Source organism: Urocampus carinirostris, chromosome 9, assembly GCF_059441175.1.
Source record: "Urocampus carinirostris isolate Australia breed hairy pipefish chromosome 9, RoL_Ucar_1.0, whole genome shotgun sequence".
Taxonomy (NCBI): Eukaryota; Metazoa; Chordata; class Actinopteri; order Syngnathiformes; family Syngnathidae; genus Urocampus; species Urocampus carinirostris.
The window spans coordinates 33,073,320-33,094,271 of NC_142357.1; the positions used below are offsets into that span (position 1 = coordinate 33,073,320).

Here is a 20,952-nt window from a genome sequence, read left to right on the forward strand (position 1 = left end):
TGGTTAGCGCTTGTGCGGCACAGTTCATGTCACGGGAACCTGTCGTGGGTTCAAATCCAGCTCCAGACTTCCTGTGCGGAGTTTGTATGTTCTCCCCGTGCTTGCGTGGGTTTTCTCAGGGCACTCCGGTTTCCTCCCACGTTCCAAAAACATGCATTTCAGGTGAATTGGCCCGTCCAAATTGTCCCTAGGTGTGACTGAGCGAATGAGTTGTCTGTCCCTGTGTGCCCTGCGATTGGCTGGCAACCAGTTCAGGATGTCCCCTGCCCACTGCCCTAAGTTGGCTGGGATGGGCTCCAGCCCCCCCGCGACCCTAATGAGGATAAGCGGTACGGCTAATGATGAGATGAGATAAATCTACTTATAACATTCATTGCACGTATATGACGTATACTGCCATCAGTATGTACCGGTATTGACTCATCTTCATTCATGCAATGTTTGCGTTGCGTCGTCTGCTACAAGCCACAGGAACTCTTCTTTCCACGATACTTTTATTGAACGTTTACGTTTTGTAGCGTCATCAATTTTGTTAGCTTCTTTTGAATCTTTCTTTTGGGGCTGAGGTTTTGGCTTGATTCCTGGTAAGGGTATGTCAGAGTGTGCAGTTTCCTCACGCGTGAGAAGATAAGCAGGACATTGTGGTTCGGCCTTTAAGCATATTTATTCCTCAACAGCAAGCAAACAAGAACAAGGATCCATTCAATACAACATGGCGATCAACAATTAGCAAAACGAAAAACGGTGCGTGCGTAATGACGTCACAAAATGGAAAACGTCTTACCGCAATACCACGAGTAAGAGAGCTATTAAATTGACAAATCTTAACAATTCCTAACCACTTCTACATTTTTCTTGTGTTCTCTGTGCATCTACTTTGGAAAATGATATGCAAATGTGCGACCTTATAACGCTCGGGAAAGTCTAGAAGAAGGAAGTTATTCGATGCAGGCTTTTGATTGGCTGCCAAGTATGCAAATTGCGGCTATGTCACTCGGATTAGGGTGACACAACACACTCTTCTGTTACATTTACATTCAACGGCAGGGCCCGACATCTTTCACTGGTTTACCCCTGCCGCATCATACAGGTGCCCTGCCCATCCCTTAGAACGCGTCCAAACGTCCCACTATCCTTTCGCAACACCTCTACACTCATTCCTAGACTTTTGTCTTTCCAGATAAAATGGGACACAAGAAAGCGGCCATGTCACTTGGGTCAGGGTGACACAACCAACTCTTCTGTCCAAAACAAGGGCCCGACAGCTTTCACTGGTTTACCCCTGTCGTATCACAGAACCTGTCCAAACATCCCACTATCCTTTCAAAACACCTCTCCACTCATTCCTAGACTTTCGTCCCTCCGGATGAAACGGGACACAAGAAAGCGGCCATGTCACTTGGGTCAGGGTGACACAACATACTCTTCTGTCCAACACAAGGGCCCGACAGCTTTCTCTGTTTTACCCCCGACGTATCACAGATCACGTCCAAGCATCCCACTATCCTTTCAAAACACCTCTCCACTCATTCCTAGACTTTCGTCCCTCCGGATGAAATGGGACACAAGAAAGCAGCCATGTCACTTGGGTCAGGGTGACACAACATACTTTTCTGTCCAACATAAGGCCCCGACAGCTTTCTCTGGTTTACCCCCGCCGTATCACAGAACACGTCCAAGCATCCCACTATCCTTTAAAAACACCTCTCCACTCATTCCTAGACTTTAGTCCCTCAGGATGAAACGGGACACAAGAAAGTGGCCATGTCATTAGGATCAGGGTGACACAACACACTCTTCTGTCCAACACAAGGGCCCGACAGCTTTCTCTGGTTTACCCCCGCCATATCACAGAACACGTCCAAACATCCATCTATCCTTTCAAAACATCGCTCCACTCATTCCTAGACTTTCATCCCTCCGGATGAAATAGGACACAAGAAAGCGGCCATGTCACTTGGGTCAGGGTGACACAACACACTCTTCTGTTCAACAGCAGGGCCTGACAGCTTTCGCTGGTTTACCCCTGCCGTATCATAGAACGCGTCCCAACATCTTACTATCCTTTCACCACACCTCTCCACTCATTCCTATCACCAACAAGAGCTCTAGCTTCCACTACTTTTAGACCTTTTTCCTGCAGTGCACTCATAACACCATCCATCCACGTCAATTGCGGGCTTCCCCTTGGTCTCCTTCCATTTACTCCTGCTCTGTAGATCCTCTTCAACATTCACCCTTCATCCATCCTCTCCATGTGTCCAAACCAACCGAGTACTCTCTTATCCACACACTCAGTTCCACTACTACTCCAGTTCTGTCTCTCACAATTTCATTTCTCAATCTATTTAAACTCCTAACATGCCCCTCAAACACTTCATCTCAAAAACATTGAATTTCCATCCCAAATCTACATTCAGGCTCCAATTCTCTTCAGCATAAAACACAGTCGAAGAGAAAAGAGGAATCGCAATCATTAAAAAGGCAGCAGTTGGCTGAGGTTGACTGGTGTTTAATAGTAAACAACAAAGTTGAAAAAAAAATCTCGGTAATTATACAAGAGAGCCGTTTGTCCCTCGCTGAATAAATTTCCGTCTACTTTGGCTTCTCCGCCGCTCCCCCAACCAGTCGCACCCTCTGAGGATATACAACGTGTCTGTCAGCGGGGTGGCCATTGATAGCGGGGGCCCCGACAAAACCGCCACTTAGCCTAGCGCTGGGCTAGCACAAAGAACCCAGGTCAGAGGTTGCCTGGTAGGCAGGAGCACCCCGCTCTCTTTTGTATCCAAACCTCTTTTTCTTTTTTTTGTGTGAATTTTCTGACCGTCTCCAACCCCCCTCTAATTCGTTTCTGTTCCCCCCCTTCAGGTCTTCTGGGCTCATTGTCTGAACGGCCTCTTCCATTCCGTCATCCTCTTCTGGTTCCCTCTCAAAGCCTTCCAGCACGGTGAGCGGCTCCTGGAGATTCACGGCGAGAAGGGAGCAAAGTCGGCGTCGCGTACTTTGTCTTAATTAGCGCTTTCTGCATGCGGCCGACGCTCGATTGCTAACATGTGTGTCCTGTCTTACGGTCACCACGGGACATTTTCTTCTTTATTCCGATACAGTGGAACCTCGGTTCACGACCATAATCTGTTCCAGAACCCTGTTCGAAAACCGATTTGTTCGATCACCGAAATCGATTTTTCCCATTAAAAGTAATGTAAAATCGTTTTAATCCGTTCCAACACCCTGATTGTTTACCATGAACGAAAACGAACGAACCGAAATTCCGACATAAAAGATGCAGATGTTATTTCAAACACTGCTTATTGTCCAGAAAATAGAGTTCATACTTCAAATTAGCCATGTCATTTGTGGATAAGGTAGTCTGGTATCACACTGCTACATCTGCCTTTCAACTCTACTGGTGTCCTGACTATTTGAGTCAGCCAAGAGTCGAAAATATGCAGGAATAGCCTACGCTTCTGAAGATTTATACCGAAAATCATGCACTTCAATATCTATAAGTCTGTGTTACGGTGCTCATAACAATCCATAGGAAGAACCCTTAGAAATATTACTATTAAACTAGCAATCGCGCACTGCCCGCACATTCTCAGCGCACAAGAAAATCTAGCCAGCTCTCAAAAATGAGGGCTCAAAATTGCTAATGAAGAAGCAAATTGAGTCAGGTACAGTGCATGAAGGTAGAAATACACAGGTTCCCCTGACGTTGTGTCCTGAATGCGGTATTTGGAAGTCAATGTCGAAGTAGAACAAAGTTGAGTAAAGTCAGTAGAGTTTTTCGAGAACGGGCTTCTTCGGCTCGGCTCACTAAAAGGAACCGGCTCTTTCGGGTCCTAAACGGCTCTTCATGTTGTTTTTGCTTCTTTCATCCCAACATGACCAAATATTATGTACAATTATGCACAAAATGACTTAAAGGAATAGGGGGAATAGAACAAAAAAGGAAAAATACCAAAATGAAAAAGTAGAGAAAAGCTGAGAAAAAAAGAAGGAAAAATTTAGAAAAAAAGCTGAGAAAGACAGAAATGTAGGAAAAAAGTAAATGGAGAACCAAAAGAAAAAAGTAACGGCTCGGAAAAAATAAACACAATGAGATTTTTTTAAAGGAATTTTTAAAAAAGTAGAAAAAAACACAGAAAAAAGAAGAAAAAGTTTGTGTTGCATTCAAATAATTTCCAATTATATCAAGTGAATCTTGTTGCCAACATTGTACTTCCACTAAAAAATGTGATTAAGTACAGTTCCGTATCTTACAACCGACTCAATAAGCCCCCAAAAATGGTAATATTATGCGACAAAATATATCAGGAAATAAAAAGAAATGGATATCTTGTGAAAGAATTATAAAAACAAACGACGTTTGTAGGCCGTACAACCTTTGCAATGGTACTTTAGTCAATTCATTCTAAAGGGAAAAATAATTTTCTCAGCAAAATGTAACTAGATGTCAAGTTTTGCACATGTTTGATCATGAATTATCTTGCCACACTTGGGATTATGGTTGCTCACTGTTGTTTCAAGCGTTGCTCACCGACTTTGTGTGAACGCTCAGACCCCTGGAAAATTACAGGGAACATTGATTACTATTATAGCACATATACATTTCGCAGCCTCTAATGTAACCCTCCTGTCAATCTTCTTCCAGATACGGTATTCGGCAACGGGAGAACTCCAGACTATCTCCTTTTAGGAAACATGGTTTACACAGTAAGTCTGGCAGACGGAGAAACCACAGTCGTGACATTTTAAGCGTGACACTAAGTGTGTGTTGACATTTGCTTCCCCAGTTTGTGGTCATCACAGTTTGCCTTAAAGCGGGTCTGGAAACCTCATCCTGGACCATGGTAAATAGGACTTCTGCATTTATGGAGTACCCGAAAGACAGTATCTAGCATTTTGTGCCTAGCGCCATGAGGTGTTGGTATACAGGGTTGGGTAGGGTTACTTTAACTTGATTACTTTCAATGACTTTTGGATTACTCCAATACAAAATATGCTAATAAAAGACAAAAGAAACTAAATATGAATAAAATGACTACATTTTGTGCAGGCTTGGGGAGTAACGGAATACATGGAACGGCAAAAATGATGTTGGCAAGCTGTTTGGATTTATTTTCATTTTGTTTCTGTCGCATTTTATGTTCGTTTTGCCGGAGATCAGAGCCAGGAGAGAAAGCTTACCACGTGTTTTGAGTCATAATTGTATTCATATTTAGTTTCTTTTTTATTTTATTAGCATATTTGGTATTGGAGTAATCCAAAAGTAATTGAAAGTAATCCAGTTAAAGTAACCCTACCCAACCCTGTTTATTAGCATATTTGGTATTGGAGTAATCCAAAAGTAATTGAAAGTAATCAAGTTAAAGTAACCCTACCCAACCCTGTTTATTAGCATATTTGGTATTGGAGTATTCCAAAAATAATTGAAAGTAATCAAGTTAAAGTAACCCTACCCAACCTTGTTTATTAGCATATTTGGTATTGGAGTAATCCAAAAGTAATTGAAAGTAATCCAGTTAAAGTAACCCTACACAACCCTGTTGGTATACCATCCGCTGCGTGATTGATTTTTATTTTATTTTAAACTTTAGCCGAGTGGAGTATAACTACTTTACATACCTTTATTTTGAAAATAGCGCTTCTTTAGTATTTGAAACAGCATCGTTGCTTAAAGGGACAGAGTGTAATATTTTACCACAACATGTTGCTGTCCCGTGTAGTGTTACTGAAAAATGAGTGTTAAAAAGCACAAGGAAGAATTTGTTTTATTAGTACTGAGACTCCAGTGATCAAAACACGACATTCTTCTAGTTTGTCAAGCCTTTTGCCAGAAAAAGGGAAAAAAATGAGAAAAGGAAGAAAGAAAAGTAGTCATGAGAAAGCGAAACGCCAAGAGTGATAAAGAATGAACACAAACAAGAAAAAAAACTGGGAAAAAAAAACTAATTTAATAGACTAAAGAATGAAGAAAATAATAAAATGTGGAAATGGGGAAAGCAATTGAACAAAGAAAAATAAAAGAAAAAGAGAAAAGCAGAAAAGAGAAAAAATAAACAAAAGAGAGAAAAAAAAAGAAAACAAGGAAATATTAGAAGGAAAAAGAAGAGAAGAAGAAGAGGAAAAAGACAAATAGAAAAAGTAAAAGAAAGGAAAAACAAGGAAAATAAAGTCAGGTTTTAGGTGGTACCCTTAGCAGCAAGATGGCGGACAATTATTAGGTGAGGCTTATTTTCCTGATAATTCATGTATTTTCGCTGATTATTTAAATCGATATATTTTGAATAACATTTTTACTTACCACTAGAAATCACAAAATAATACACACTGTCCCTTTAATGTAAGAAAAAAGCGACTCATCCTCCTGGTGTAAATTTGTATCTAATTAAAATCAGACTGAATCAGAAATACGGAAAGCGTAAACAGTGTAGAACTGAATGGGACTTTTTAAGATAAGATAATGACACCAAATTGTATCAAAGACCTTTTCTATAGTGTTTTTTTTGTGTGTTTTTGCAGTTCAGCCACATCGCCATTTGGGGCAGCATTTGCCTGTGGGTCGTGTTTTTCATCATCTATTCGTCCTTGTGGCCCCTCATCCCCCTTGCACCCGACATGTCGGGTGAGGTAAGCCTAGCCACTCGCAGACTTGCGATACCTCACAAGCAAATACATGGCGATCGCTCGCCGGCGCTCCCTAGTGGCTTTCTGCCACATGTTCAAAAATGGTTGATAATGGAAAATCATATGGTTTCTGTAGGAGGATGTTCTTAACATTTTCCAATAAATGTAGATGTATACAGTATGTAATTTATGTTTCTCATGAGGCTTACATACATCTTTTAATTTTTTACAGCTCCAAACATATACTACTGTTCATGTCCTTTTTTTTTAAATGAATATAACAAGAAACTAATCAGAAATACACTCTATACATTGTGAATGTAGTATATGACTGTTTTAGCCTCAACTAGCTGTTTTTTTAATGCAATATCGACATAGTTGGTCAGAGGCCCATTTCCAGTGTTTTAATAGTACATCGTGTTTGCTAATTGCGTTAGAAAGCCCTTGTGCTATGATGTAAGCACAGCTAACAATAGTTGAGCTGGTTAGAGAAGCAATAAGTCATTTTTAGATTGTTGTGCATCTGGAGCATCTCTATTGTGGGTGTGATAAAACTGTATAAAACTCTATCCTTAGAAATGAAGGATACTTCATGTGCAAAATTCCCAAGTAACTGAGGATCTCCTCCAACAGTGTGTACTACTCCCTCTAGAGAACAACAGAAACAGGCTTTAACCAGAGTAGAAAGCAGTGGTAGGGTGACAAGTACATTAGTCTGTAGTTTGAGAAATAGAGGCCTTACAGGCTTTTAGGAACCAGCACTCCAGTGTTTTAAGAGTACATCGTGTTTGCTAATTGCGTTAGAAGGCTAATGGATGATTAGAAAATCCTTGTGATCCTGACCTTCCTTTATAGATTATTGAGTATCTGGAGCATCACAATTGTGGGTGTGATGAAACTTTCGGAATAGCCATAACATGTCCTGCAAAACTCTGTTCTTAGAAATGAAGGCTACTTCATTTGAGAAATTCCCAAGTAACTGAGGATCTCCTCCAACAGTGTGTACTATTCCCTTCAGAGAACAACAGAAACAGGCTTTAACCAGAGTAGAAAGCAGTGGCAGGGTAACATGTACATGTGTCTCTAGTTTGAGAAAAAGAGGCCTTACAGGGCTTTAGGAACCAGCACTCCAGTGTTTTAAGAGTACATCGTGTTTGCTAATTGCGTTAGAAGGCTAATGGATGATTAGAAAACCCTTGTGCAATGATGTTAACACAGCTAACAATAGTTGAGCTGGTTAGAGAAGTGATAAAACTGACCTTCATTTTTATCTGTCGGCATTCTCACCACCGGGACCCAGGTTCGATTACCATTGCATGCAATATTTTGTGATTTAGGTTACTGACGTTTTCAGATCAATTGCTGCTCTACTGTAGATACATAGATACTTTATTCATCCCAGTGGGGAAATTCACACTTCCAGCAGTATCTCATCTCATCTCATCTCATCAGCCGTACCGCTTATCCTCATTAGGGTCGCGGGGGGGCTGGAGCCCATCCCAGCCATCTCCGGGCAGTGGGCAGGGGACACCCTGAATTGGTTGCCAGCCAATCGCAGGGCACACAGGGACAGACAACTCATTCGCTCATTCACACCTAGGGACAATCTGGACCGGCCAATTCACCTGAAATGCATGTTTTTAGAACGTGGGAGGAAAACCGGAGTGCCCGGAGGAAACCCACGCAAGCACGGGGAGAACATACAAACTCCGCACAGGAAGTCTGGAGCTGGATTTGAACCCACGACAGGTTCCCATGACATGAACTGTGCCGCACAAGCGCTAACCACTGCGCCGCCGTGCTGCCCCTCCAGCAGTATCCTTGTGTTGAAAATAATATAATAATAAAATAAACGAAATAGAATACAGAAATACCCAATATAACGTGTTAATATAGAGTGCTACATAAAATACACACTGTAATAAAAATAGGGTAATATTCAAATTTGGGGGTGGGGTTTAATGTGGGCTTTTACTCCCCCGGGTGGAGTTCAAGAGCCTCGTGGCTTGAGGAAGAAATGATCTCCTCAGTCTGTCTGTGGGACAAGACTGTGTCAGCAGCCTGTCGCTGAAGCTGCTCTTCCGAATAGCCATAAAATGTCCCGCAAAGGCTACTTCATGCGAGCAATTCCCAAGTAACTGAGGATCTCCTCCAACAGTGTGTACTACTCCCTTCAGAGAACAACAGAAACAGGCTTTAACCAGAGTAGAAAACAGTGGCAGGGTAACATGTACAGAGATTCATATGGGGATTATAACATAAACATTGGACTTCTAGTTCAATGAATAATAGCGTGACTTTCTCACGTAAAACGCAAAAATGTGGGTGAACCGAAACTTTTAAACGATAGTGTTTTTTTAGTTCTTCTTTCTTCTGCGGGGGTTCGTTGTCCAATAAGGTTCTTTCAACATCTTGGGTTGTCAACCCCTGGCCTGCGTACCTGTATTATCTCACAAGCATCTCGAGCACCCTCCTAAAGAAGAACCAGAAACCCGGTGCCCTGGCAGACCTCCGTCTTGTGTTGCATAATGACTTAATTGCGACCAATTAGGAAAGTGTTTGTTTTACGCCGGCTAGCCTGCATGCTGAGTATCCGCAGGTGACGCGGAGACAGTTTGCTGCTACGCTAGCAAAACAAACGGAGGCGAAGCGGGCAGGAAGCACACGACCCTGAAAATGTTTGCTTTTCTTTTTCTGCTGTCCTTTGCATTTTCTGTCTCTGGGTCTCGTCGATAATCGATGTGGCTCGGTACGTTCTGAGTTCTCGTTATCGTAAAGTCCAAAATATTCCCAGGTAGGAAGTTATTTTCCATGCATACTTGTTTTTCCGTGTTTATGAGTGTGTGCACTCAATAAATTTTATGTTTTACCCTTTGCAAAATCATGAAAAAAACCTATAAAGTAAGGAAGGAAAATAACAGATATTGCAGTCTGATGCGTTTACCAGTTAGCCGAAGAATTTTTCCGATGTATCGTTAGATGTAAAAACGATTTTTGCTCAGTACCAGTGGAAAATAAAATAGTGTAAAATATCAAATTAGAATTACGCTGCGAAAAGTCCAGTTGGCAAGACCTGTTAAAATATTCAGTTTTCCATACATTCAGTGGCTTGCGAAACTATTTGGCCCCCTTGAACTTTGCAACCTTATGCCACATTTCAGACTTCAAACATCAAGAGATCACGAAATCACGAAAAATGGACAATAGTAATAGGCAGATAACTCTTTAACAGAGCTTATTCCTTTCAAAAAGGAATGACCAAATCCCATCTTCATTGTCTGGGATGAGGGATGACGTTTTGTGCACGTCCGCAAGAACGTCTTCCCCCGAGGGAACGCGATCGCCACGGTGACCCAGATCATGTAAAAGTCCATGCATCATTCATGCACCGTTCATGCATTGTTAGTGTATGAATTTAGCGCTGCACATCAGTAATATCAATCCTGAGAGGTTTCAGTATGATAAATCACCATAAAATGACAGGATTAGCTTTGATCAGATCTTTGTCCACACATCAAGAAGGCCCTACCTCCTCGTGTTGCTTCCTGTAGGCGACTCTATATGGCGAGTAGGCGTAGTGATGCAGTGTGGTGAGAGTCGCGAAAAATGGACAATAGTAATAGGCAGTTTACTCTTTAACAGAGCTTATTCCTTTCAAAAAAAGGAGGACCAAATCCCATCTTCATTGTCTGTTCAGAGAGGGATGACGTTTTGTGCACGTCCGCTGAGGGAATGCGATCGCCATGGTAACCCAGATCCTGTAAATGTTTTTGCGTCGTCCCTGCTTCGTCCAGGGCAGCACGGCGGCGCAGTGGTTAGCGCTTGTGCGGCACAGTTCATGTCATGGGAACCTGGCGTGGGTTCAAATCCAGCTCCAGACTTCCTGTGCGGAGTCTGTATGTTCTCCCCGTGCTTGCGTGGGTTTCCTCCGGGCACTCCGGTTTCCTCCCACGTTCCAAAAACATGCATTTCAGGTGAATTGGCCGGTCCAAATTGTCCCTAGGTGTGAATGAGCGAATGAGTTGTCTGTCCCTGTGTGCCCTGCGATTGGCTGGCAACCAGTTCAGGGTGTCCCCTGCCCACTGCCCGGAGATGGCTGGGATGGGCTCCAGCCCCCCCGCGACCTTAATGAGGATAAGCGGTACGGCTGATGAGATGAGATGAGATGCTTCGTCAATGCTTCGTCCATGCATCCTCCATGCATCGTTCATGTATGAATTTAGCGCTGCTCATTGGTTATATCAAATATCTGAGAATGATCAGATCTTTGTCAACACGTCGAGGAAGCCTAACATCCTAGTGTTGCTTCCTGTATCCAGCGAACAAGTGTGTCGGTGGCAAGTAGGCGTAGTGATGCAGTGTGGTGAAAGTCGAGAGAAATTGACATTAGTAACAGGCAGTAAAATACCATCGTGTTTATGGAAAGCATCGTTTAGATGTTGGAGGTATTTCACAAATGCGAAATAAGTGAAAGTTCTGCTTGAGGTTCATCCTTTCTTAAAACGTTATTTTTCTCAGTTTTTGGAAACGAGTATTTTCAAGAAACTTGGCAATGTTTAAGTGTAAAGAATGGTAAAAGCTAGAAACATCCTTTTTTAATGAAATACGAAGGTTCAAGCTTTATTTGATATCTCCTAGTCAAAACCAGTCAAAATGGCAACAATGGACTGGCACTGTCTCTCTCAATTCGAGTATTGAATGAGTTAAGTGTCCTTCACTTTTTCACCCAAGGATGTGATCCAAAATAGAACAAAGTCAAAGTGAGCGTTGTGGAAAAACTGCAAGAACCAAAGTAGACACGGCGTCGCCTCAACAATTGTGGCGTGACCGCACTAATGGTTGTTAATGGTGCCCTCTTCAATGATGTCATCTTTGCGTAATACCGCTATGTCGCTGTGAGATAAAGGGAAACTACACAACACTCTAATTTTGCGTCTGTTCAAATGTGGGCTCCGTACTATTCCTTGATCCGAGCTTTCATCTTGGCCCCGCAGCACTACATGCACACCGTGACATGTTGGTAACCTTACACAACGCATGAGCGCTTCCCCCCCCGTTCCCCTTTCTCAGGGATGCCAGTGCATCCATCAAACAAGCGCACATCTTTCTTTTCTTTGTATGAAATCCGAAACTGCATCACAGAGCTCCAGACCTGACATGGGATCACACGTTCTTTTTCAAAGACCGGTCTGATCTACCCCAGCTACGCACCCCATACACGTCAACTTCAATCTGTACATCTTTCATACTTGTTGCATCAGCGTGTTTTTCGGTCTTTTTCTACCCCCGAACTCTATTTTCCACATGGTATCATGGTAACACATTCATCAAAGTCAGAACTACGGGCAGAGGAAGGATCTTCAGCCCCGAGTTCAGGTCTAAGCCCGGATTTCAGCCCAGGTCCAGCCTAAAACGTCATTCATCACTTTCAGGTCAGGCTGGGCTTCTCTTTCGCTGATTTTTTTTCTTTTCTATTCTATAAAGCCCACCCAAAACCCCAAATTGGCCCAGAATTTGAACATCCGCCCTAGAATCAGATGCACCATGTACGGAGACAAAATCGGAACGGCGTTACCATATTTGTGAAATTGTCGATCAGTCGAATGCTGACAACAATTGCATAGCGACGGGGAGAACTGAGTCCTACCCACCGGGCTGGTAAAGACATGGATGTCAATTCAAAGAACGTCATCCTCTCTCTCTATTATCCACTCGTCATCGTTCCTATTTGTCTCTGCCTCTCTCTCTTAAAGTGCCGCACTAGATTCTTAAGGACATACTGCTGCTGTGTTTTATGGCCCAATTTTCATCCCGCCAACACGACCTTTGAATAAAATTGTAAATGTTTATATAGTGTTGTTTGGATTTAGTTACAAAAGAAAGTTCTTAGTTTGTTACAATAAATCACCTCTCATCCTCTCGAGTCCTCACAAATTAATTTTGAATTTTTTTTGGTTTTCTTTGAGCTTGCTCCTGCGAAAGTTAATTGGTGGGGCTCAGGCTGGGTTGGGCCTTTACCCGTTTAAACTGGGATGGATTTTGTTAGGCGCAATCTCACTCCCAACTATGGTTGCATTGTATTTTAAGCACTGAAAGTATTTCTTGTAAAAGTTACCAAAAGTACATTTTCGATTTAGACCGAAAAAAATAATAAAAGTGAAATAAAGCTTCCGAAAGAACAATATTGTAATGGCTCGAAGTCATGTACGGCAAAGTTTGATTCACTATTATTTTTATCTTATTTTAGCAATGACTCGTTTATTTCTACTACCGCACCATCATCATCGATTCCCTCCTACTCCTGTTTTCTTGTCATTATTCACTCTCTTTGTCCATAAATGCTAAAATGCAACAAAAATATATACTTCAAATAGGGAGGGAGCGAGATTGTGCAGTGCTATTTATTTTTCATTATAAACGGACACTTTATTCAAAGTAGAATGCACTCGCTTAGATCTCTCCAGTTCTACTTTTTTTTGTATCGCCCTTGTTATTAAGCACTTAAATCCCTTTTTTTTGTATAATGAAAATTAAATAAATGCAACACTGAAAGGTCTGGTGCATAGTTTGAGGTGTCTTTGAAAAGTTTCAAAATAAATCTCTTCTCAAGTATGTTTTAACAACGCACAACTGAGTTCGAAGAGCCTTTATATATATATATATATATATATATATATATATATATATATATATATATGTATATATAATTTGTCCATTGACATATCTGTGCTTATTCTACTTAACCTTTCGGTGTTTCAGCCACAGAGCGTAATTTACTGGAGGAAAGGAGGCGGGGTGATGGGGAGGAGAGTGATTTCCAGAGCGATCTGTTTTTCTTAATTTCTTCAAGAATGAAAATGGTGAAAGTAAGAAAAGGACCGTTTCAAATGCCAATCCGAAATCACCCCAAAAATGTAAAGTTTATTCGAGTGCGTCTAAGAGAGACACATTTGTGCACACGCCACACAAGCAGCTTGACAGAGGCTAAAATGCCGATTTCAGCCAGAAGAGGGCGTTGGCAAGTAGAATGCTCTCAAGCTACAGACACCACCTTTAACATTTGCATTTAGTAATATACCCTTCAGTTATTTATCATTTTATATTCTTATTAAGTCTGTGCGAAATGAGTATTTAATTTATTTTTTCAGTTTGTTTTTTCCGTGTTTCATTTCGGTTTCCTCTCTAAATTTACATTTCAGTGCAGCAAAGGTGGAGAATCCATCAATTAGGTGCACACCGGATACCCCATACACTTGTGTACATTTTAATTTAACAGAATAATACTGAAATTATATATTAGTGAAATCAAATTATACGGAAACTATATGCAAATCAGCTTTTATCTTTACATACCATTAAATTCTTGTCATACTTCACACCGGCCAACAGGCTGCAAAGTGCGTTTTGAGTGACAAAAGCCGTCTTGGTCTTGTCCAAACACTGCAAATCACGCCGCTGGCTTTCAAGTGTTGAAGCTTTTGTGGGAATGTGTTTGTTTCTGTTGACGAAAACATGCAGAGAGAGGATGGACGAGTTGAGCAAGAAAATCGGACTGTTTTCATGCCCTGCTGGAGCTTTTTTGTGGCGTTTATTGGCAGATTTGTCTGCAGCCAGTGTTTTTTTAGGGCTGCCCTATGTCGACAAGGCTGTCTGTGCCCTTTTGGAAAAGGAGGATTTGTTCACACTTGTTTTTAAAGCTATTTAAGTGAAATAGTATATAACTACCGTAAATTCCGGACTATAAGTCGCTACTTTTATTAGCATATTTGGAAAAAGGAGTTGCCTGAGTAAATGTCTTCATCTGATATATTTTCGCACCCTTACCTTTGGAAATATACACTTTTTTCCTTGGATTACTTTCAACGGAACCCGGACTCTGCATCAAACCTTAAGTACCGGTATCATTTTCCCTTCATTTTGCCGGCAGTGATTTTTGGACTGTGGACTTTAATGAAGGACATTTAGTTTCAATCGCGGGACTTGAGGTCGGGTTTGGGTTAATTTTGTGTTTGTGTTACATGTTTAAATGTGGGCGCATGCGGCTTATATACAGGTGCGGCTTGTGTATGTACAAAATCGGTTTTCCTCTTAAAATGAGGTAGGTGCGGCTTATAATCAGGTGCGCTCTATAGTATATATTTACGGTAATAATTAAATTAATTATCTTTCCAAGTAATATTCTTCTTTTTGGGCTTTAAGGGTGTTTGGCATCCCTTTCTTTGGTGCTTTATCTACGATTTCCAAGTAATATTTTAAGTTTTCTCATATTTAATATCTAGGATATTATGATTTAAGAATTTCTTTTTGGTAAAATATGAGAAATGATACTTAAAATGAGCAGAACAGCGGATGAGTGGTTAGCGCCTCCACGGCACAGTCCTGTGGTCATGAGATGGAACCTTCCTGCGTGGAGTTTGCGTGTTCTCCCCGTGCTTGCGTGGGTTTCCTCTGGGCACTCCGGTTTCCTCCCACATTCCAAAAACATGCTTGTCAGGTTCAAATTGTCCTTAGGTGTGAATGAGCGAGGGAATTGTCTCTCTGTATACCCTGCGACTTCCATCTGCCCGAAAATAGCTGGGATGGGCTCCAGCACCCCGCGACCCTACTGAGGATAAGCGGTGCAGAAAATGGATGGATGGATACTTAAAATGAAGTATACTACAGTCTTTATAAAAATATTTTGGTAGTATTATTGGTGTAAATTTGCTATATTCAAAACATGTTTTCTATTCGTAAATATTATATTATTTTAATATTCCTAAAAAAAATGTGTTATGTTTGCAAATAAATTTCATTAAAGTAAAGGAATACTTACAATGAGAAGAAATATCCTCTATTTACAGATTATATGGCTTTTCTTCCCCCCTCTGAGCTAAGTGTTTTTAAGATCATTTCTCGTAGTATCACTGCTCCCTTTTAAAATATTCTGTGTGTTTATGTATTCAAGCTCTTCGGTATAGTTTTTTTTATAAAACTATGGCCTTTCCAACGTATTTTAGACCCTTAACTGACTCAAGTAGTCAAGAAAAGAGCAGAGTTGAACTGCAGATATAGCCGTGTGATACCAGACTCCATTTTCATCAACAGATGGCTTATTATGGTTGGATGGATGGATTAAATACCATTTTTACATTTATAATAGGTAAAAATGAACCCTTTCATATTACTGATATGGCCTCTGTTATATTTGCTCACCACAATCTTGAAGAGGTGTGCATGAATTCACCAGAGAGAAAATGAAGGTGTAAATAATTGTAATCAGGTTACCGTAAATTCCGGACTATAGAGCGCACCTGATTATAAGCCGCAACCACCACATTTTAGGAGGATAACCGCTTTTGTACTTACACAAGCCGCATCTGTATATAAGCCGCATGCGCGCACACTAAAACATGTAACACAATCACAAAATGAACCCAAACCCGACATTGAGTCCCGCGATTGTAACTGAAGTAACCACAGCCGGCAATTTGAACGGAAAATGATACCGGTACTTAAGGTTTGATGCAGACCTGCAGAGTCTGGGTCCCGTTGAAAATAATCCAAGGGAAAAAAAATGTATATTTCCAAAGGTAAGGGTGGGAAAAATATATATCCTCTATTGTCCGCTGCGTCCACAAACACGTCTCACCTTTACTCCACTTCCCGTCAGCCCCCGTTGTTTTCGCCCCTTCTTTTTGATTCGCCCGTGGAAAACATATCAGAATAAGTCTCTAAAATAAATACATTACAAAAATATACAGTTACAAATACCTATTATACATGGTTACACATATTTACAAAGAAAGACGGTACACCGAGAGAGTTTTCAAAGCTTTAATAATAATATTATAACTTTCATCCCAAACCGTGCCTGTGAAGGGTAGCAAAACGCTACTAGCAACATGCTCGCAACACAGTAAACGGGTCTGTTAAAAAAAACATACCGTACATGTAGAAACCACGGTAAACCGTCCTCATCTTCCTCCTCATAACTGACGTCATCATAGTCGTCTTCCTTCAGTATGGGAAAGAGTCTTTGTCATATAGACGTCGTCCCACGCTCCCTTATTCAAAAACACGCTAGCAACACGCTCGCAAAGTAATGCTTACATGCAGTAGCTCTGTTTCCTTTTTTATCGGACTGCTCGATTGCGTTTAGCTTGAAAGCTGCGTCATGTGCCTTTCTTTTTGCAATTTGCATGATGAGGATATGTCTACGCTAATTGAATTTGTGCACAAGCTAAGAAGTGCAGTCTTCCTCGGCGCTTATATTCCACCGGTCTAAATCTTACCTTTTGTAGTCGAGCGCCGCTGGCGGCTGTTAGAAAAATGACATAAATTGGCCGCATCACTGAATAAGCCGCAGGGTTGAACGTTTGGGAAAAAAGAAGCGGCTTGTAGTCCGGAATTTACGGTAATTCATTTGAAATACATCAGGATTTTCCATCTGATAGCAACATCTTTCCCAATTTTGTGGGATCACCTAAGGCAAACACCCTTTTCCCCATTTGAACAATCCACACTAGTCAGTCTGTTTATTAGTTTGTCCTGAAGGTCCAGCCCCCGCCTCTTGTCCCAGCGGACCGCTTTGGCCCCGTCTAGCTCCCGAGGGCCACCCCTGGTATGAGGCGTCACTTGGGCTCACTCAAGACAAATGTTTGTTATTGCTTTGTTTGCATTCTTTTAAGGTTTATTTGGGGAAGCTTGTCTTGTGGTTTGGGTGCACCCCCTCCCTCCGGACTTACAAAAATACATTTAGAAAGGATGTTGCATGTAATATGGCCACATTTTTTTTGTTGCATCTATTTAAAGAAGGGTATCATTATCCAGAAATAGATATTTTTTGGGTGAGCGCACAACAATTGTATGTACAAATATTTTGATAGTGAACAGTTTGGGTGGTTAGTATATTAAAATAAAAATAATAATCAAAACTCAAAAGCTCCTCATACGGAAAGTAAACCGACTCAACATTGACTTATGAAAATACATATAACAGACACACTATTTTTTCCCAGGTTCTTAAAGAAAAATATCATTATGCAAAACTACTGAATTTGAGTGAAAAAAAAGCCTAAATAAAAATGTGTATACGAATATTTTTATGGTAAACTGGTTGATGGGCTGATACTTGATAATACAAAAAAAATAACACTAAAGTATTGCTTTAAAGACAGAATCGTGCAGGAATACTGCATTTTTGGGGGGACGGGATCAAAACAAACATGTATACAAATACTTTTAGGGTAAACTATTTGCATACCTGTTAACTTCGACTAATTACTTGCTTTAATAGTCAAGTCATGTTTATTTGCATAGCCCATAATCACAAAGAGTCTCAAAAGGATGCACAGACCACAGACTATTACAAACTACATACTATTATTACACCATCCCTTGATCTAAAACCTACATGAGGGCAAGGAAAAACTCAAAAACCACAACATGAGTCAAGTCAAGTCATGTTTATTTGTGACGCCCTTAATCACAAAGAGTCTCAAAAGGCTGCACAGACCACAGCTTCTTACAAACCACAGACTATTATGACACCATCCCCTGATCTAAAACCTACATGAGGGCAAATAATACACAGATATTGTCAACATAATATATAGGTTATTCATATGCTATAGAATTTAAGTGTGTTTTAAGCTTAGATTTAAACATTTCCACTGAGGTTGCAGATCGAATCTCATGGGGAAGAGCATTCCACAGCACCGGGGCCCGGATGGAGAACGCTCTCGAACCTGCGGATCTCTTCTTGGCTCTTGGGATCACTATAGACCAGCGTTTTCAGAGCGAAGGCTCCGGACCGGAACATAGGGGGACATTAAATCTGAAAGATATGAGGGAACAAGTCCATGTATGATTTTGTATAATACTAAGAGAGCCTTGAAATCACATCTTAGGCTAACAGGGAGCCAATGCAGGTTAGCCAAAATCGGCGTGATGTGATTGGACTTTTTTGTCCTAGTTAAAAGCTTCACTGCAGCATTTTGTACCAGCTGAAGGCTCTTGATTTTGGACTTCGGGAGGCCGGAGAGTAGTGCATTACAGTAATCGAGAGGGGAAGTAACATATAAAGATAAATAAAGATTGCAATTTCCCTTATTAAGATATAATAAACCTTAGATAGCGCAGCACCCATTTAATCACAGCAAGACAGACTGTAGAAGAGAAACAAAGATCATTTGTCTAAAAAAGTTCATTTCATTTAATGAATGAAGCATCCTTCTTAGTTCTTTCCCCGCTTTCAGTAAAGTGCTTATCATACGTAGCAGTACATGGAAAAATAATATAAGATAAAAACCTGCACAAAAAAATGTTTTACGGCGTTCACAGTTTGAAATGATCAAAAAAACGAATGAATTCCAGGAAAATGGATAAAATGCCTGTTATGTTTTTGTGTAGCTAGAAAAACGATGGATGAGGAGCGAATGTTGAAGAGGATCTACAGAGCAGAAGTAAATGGAAGGAGACGAAGAGGAAGGCCCCGAAAGAGGTCTAAATATAATGGAATCCAGAGTTCTTGTTCGTGATAGGAACGAGTGGAGAGGTGTTGTGAAAGGATATTTGGATGTTTGGACACATTCTATGATACGGTAGGGGTAAACCAGTGAAAGTTGTAGGCCCAGCTGTTGAACAAAAGAGTGTTGTGTCACCCTGACCTGAGTGACACGGCTGCTTTCTTGTGTCCTGTTTCATCTGGAAGGACGAAAGCATAACCATTTTAGGTGCCGGGGTGCCTAACTTGTTTGGGTGTTTGGGCAATTGGGTTGGCCATGGTCCAAAATTTTTTGTGTGTGTTTTTTTGCTATTTTTTCCTTTTCTTATTTTCTTTGTTATTGTTTGCGTGTGTCTTGCTGTCGGTCAACACTCTTGAACGATATGAACAAGGTAGGTAGGTAGAATACAAAAACAATAAACACAATTGAAAAATCCTCTCACAACAAGTAAACACACTAAAAACGAACACATTTTGAGGGCCAGACCTCAGATTGAGAAACGCTGATTACACCTAATGGTTCATTTTCCCAGCTTTTCCTAGTCTGACTTAATACGCTAAATTTCAACCCGTGATTTATTTTTCAAAAGACTCACCGGACAGCTTAAACGCCACTATTAAAGACTAGCTAAACATGAAAAGAACGAAGGTAACTCGGAAGAAAAACAAGGCTGAATTTCCACCCGTTCGTCTGTAATTCTGTCATGTCATTTGGGTCCCCTCGCCTTGTCGTGTGGCCCAGTTGCACAGAAAAGCTCCATTCAGTATGTGTGAGAGGGAGGGAGGTGGGAGTATTTTTTTTGATTTCCTGTCATTTGGGGTTTCCTCCCGGCCCCGTGTTTTGTCACGCATCAAAGTCAATTTGCAGCTAATGGCCGGCACATTAGCTCATTTCAGGCTAACTTTGATTCCTTTGACACTGATGTGGATGCGGGAAGTGTGCGTATACACGATCCGCAACCTCAGTGGAACTGTTTGAATCTAGGCTTAAAACACACTTTTATTCTATAGCTTGTGAATTACCTATATTTCATGTTACAATATATGTGTATTGTTTGTTATTGCAACAACCTCATGGTCAGTCCCTTCTCAAGGTTTCTTCGTTTGCCTCATGTTGAGGTTTTTGAGTTTTCCCTGGCCCTTATGTAGGTTTTAGATCAGGGGTTGGTGTAATAAGTCAGTAGTTTGCAATAATCGGTGGTCTGTCCAGTCCTTTGAGACTCATGTTTTGGTTTTTAAGTTTTTCCTTGCCGTCTTGTAGGTTTTAGATCAGGGGATGATGTCATAATAGGCTGTGGTTTGCAATAATCTGTGGTCTGTGCAGCCCTTTGAGACTCTTTGTGATTAAGGGCGTCACAAATAAACATTACTTGACTCATGTTGTGGTTTTTGAGTTTTTCCTTGTCCTCATGTAGGTTTCAGATCAGGGGATGGTGTAATAATAGTCAGTAGTTAGTAAAAATCTGTGGTCTGTGCAGCCCTTTGAGACTTTTTGTGATTAAGGGCGTCACAAATAAACATGACTGACTTGACTCATGTTGTGGTTTTTGAGTTTTTCCTTGTCCTCATGTAGGTTTTAGATAATGGGATGCTGTAATAATAGTCTGGTTTGCAATAATCTGTGGTCTTTGCAGCCCTTTGAAACTCCTTGTGATTAAGGGCGTCAAAAATAAACATGATTTGACTTTACTCATGTTGTGGTTTTTGAGTTTTTCCTTGCCCTCATGTAGGTTTTAGATCAGGGGATGGTGGTATAATAGTCTGGTTTGCAATCATCTGTGGTCTTTGCAGCCCTTTGAGACTCTTTGAGATTAAGGGCTATACAAATAGACATG

The 20,952-nt window shown here is 41.0% G+C and overlaps 1 protein-coding gene across 4 annotated transcripts in view; it reads left to right on the top strand.

The window, feature by feature from the left end:
* atp8a1 (ATPase phospholipid transporting 8A1) overlaps positions 1-20,952 on the top strand; it is a 222,770-nt gene that overhangs the window by 179,602 nt on the left and 22,216 nt on the right. For all 4 annotated transcript variants that reach the window (XM_088343544.1, XM_088343546.1, XM_088343545.1 and 1 more), the window contains 4 exons: positions 2,869-2,947; positions 4,655-4,716; positions 4,797-4,853; positions 6,526-6,633. In XM_088343544.1, the coding sequence (XP_088199670.1) occupies positions 2,869-2,947; positions 4,655-4,716; positions 4,797-4,853; positions 6,526-6,633 (306 nt within the window). The remainder of the gene's footprint in view (positions 1-2,868; positions 2,948-4,654; positions 4,717-4,796; positions 4,854-6,525; positions 6,634-20,952) is intronic.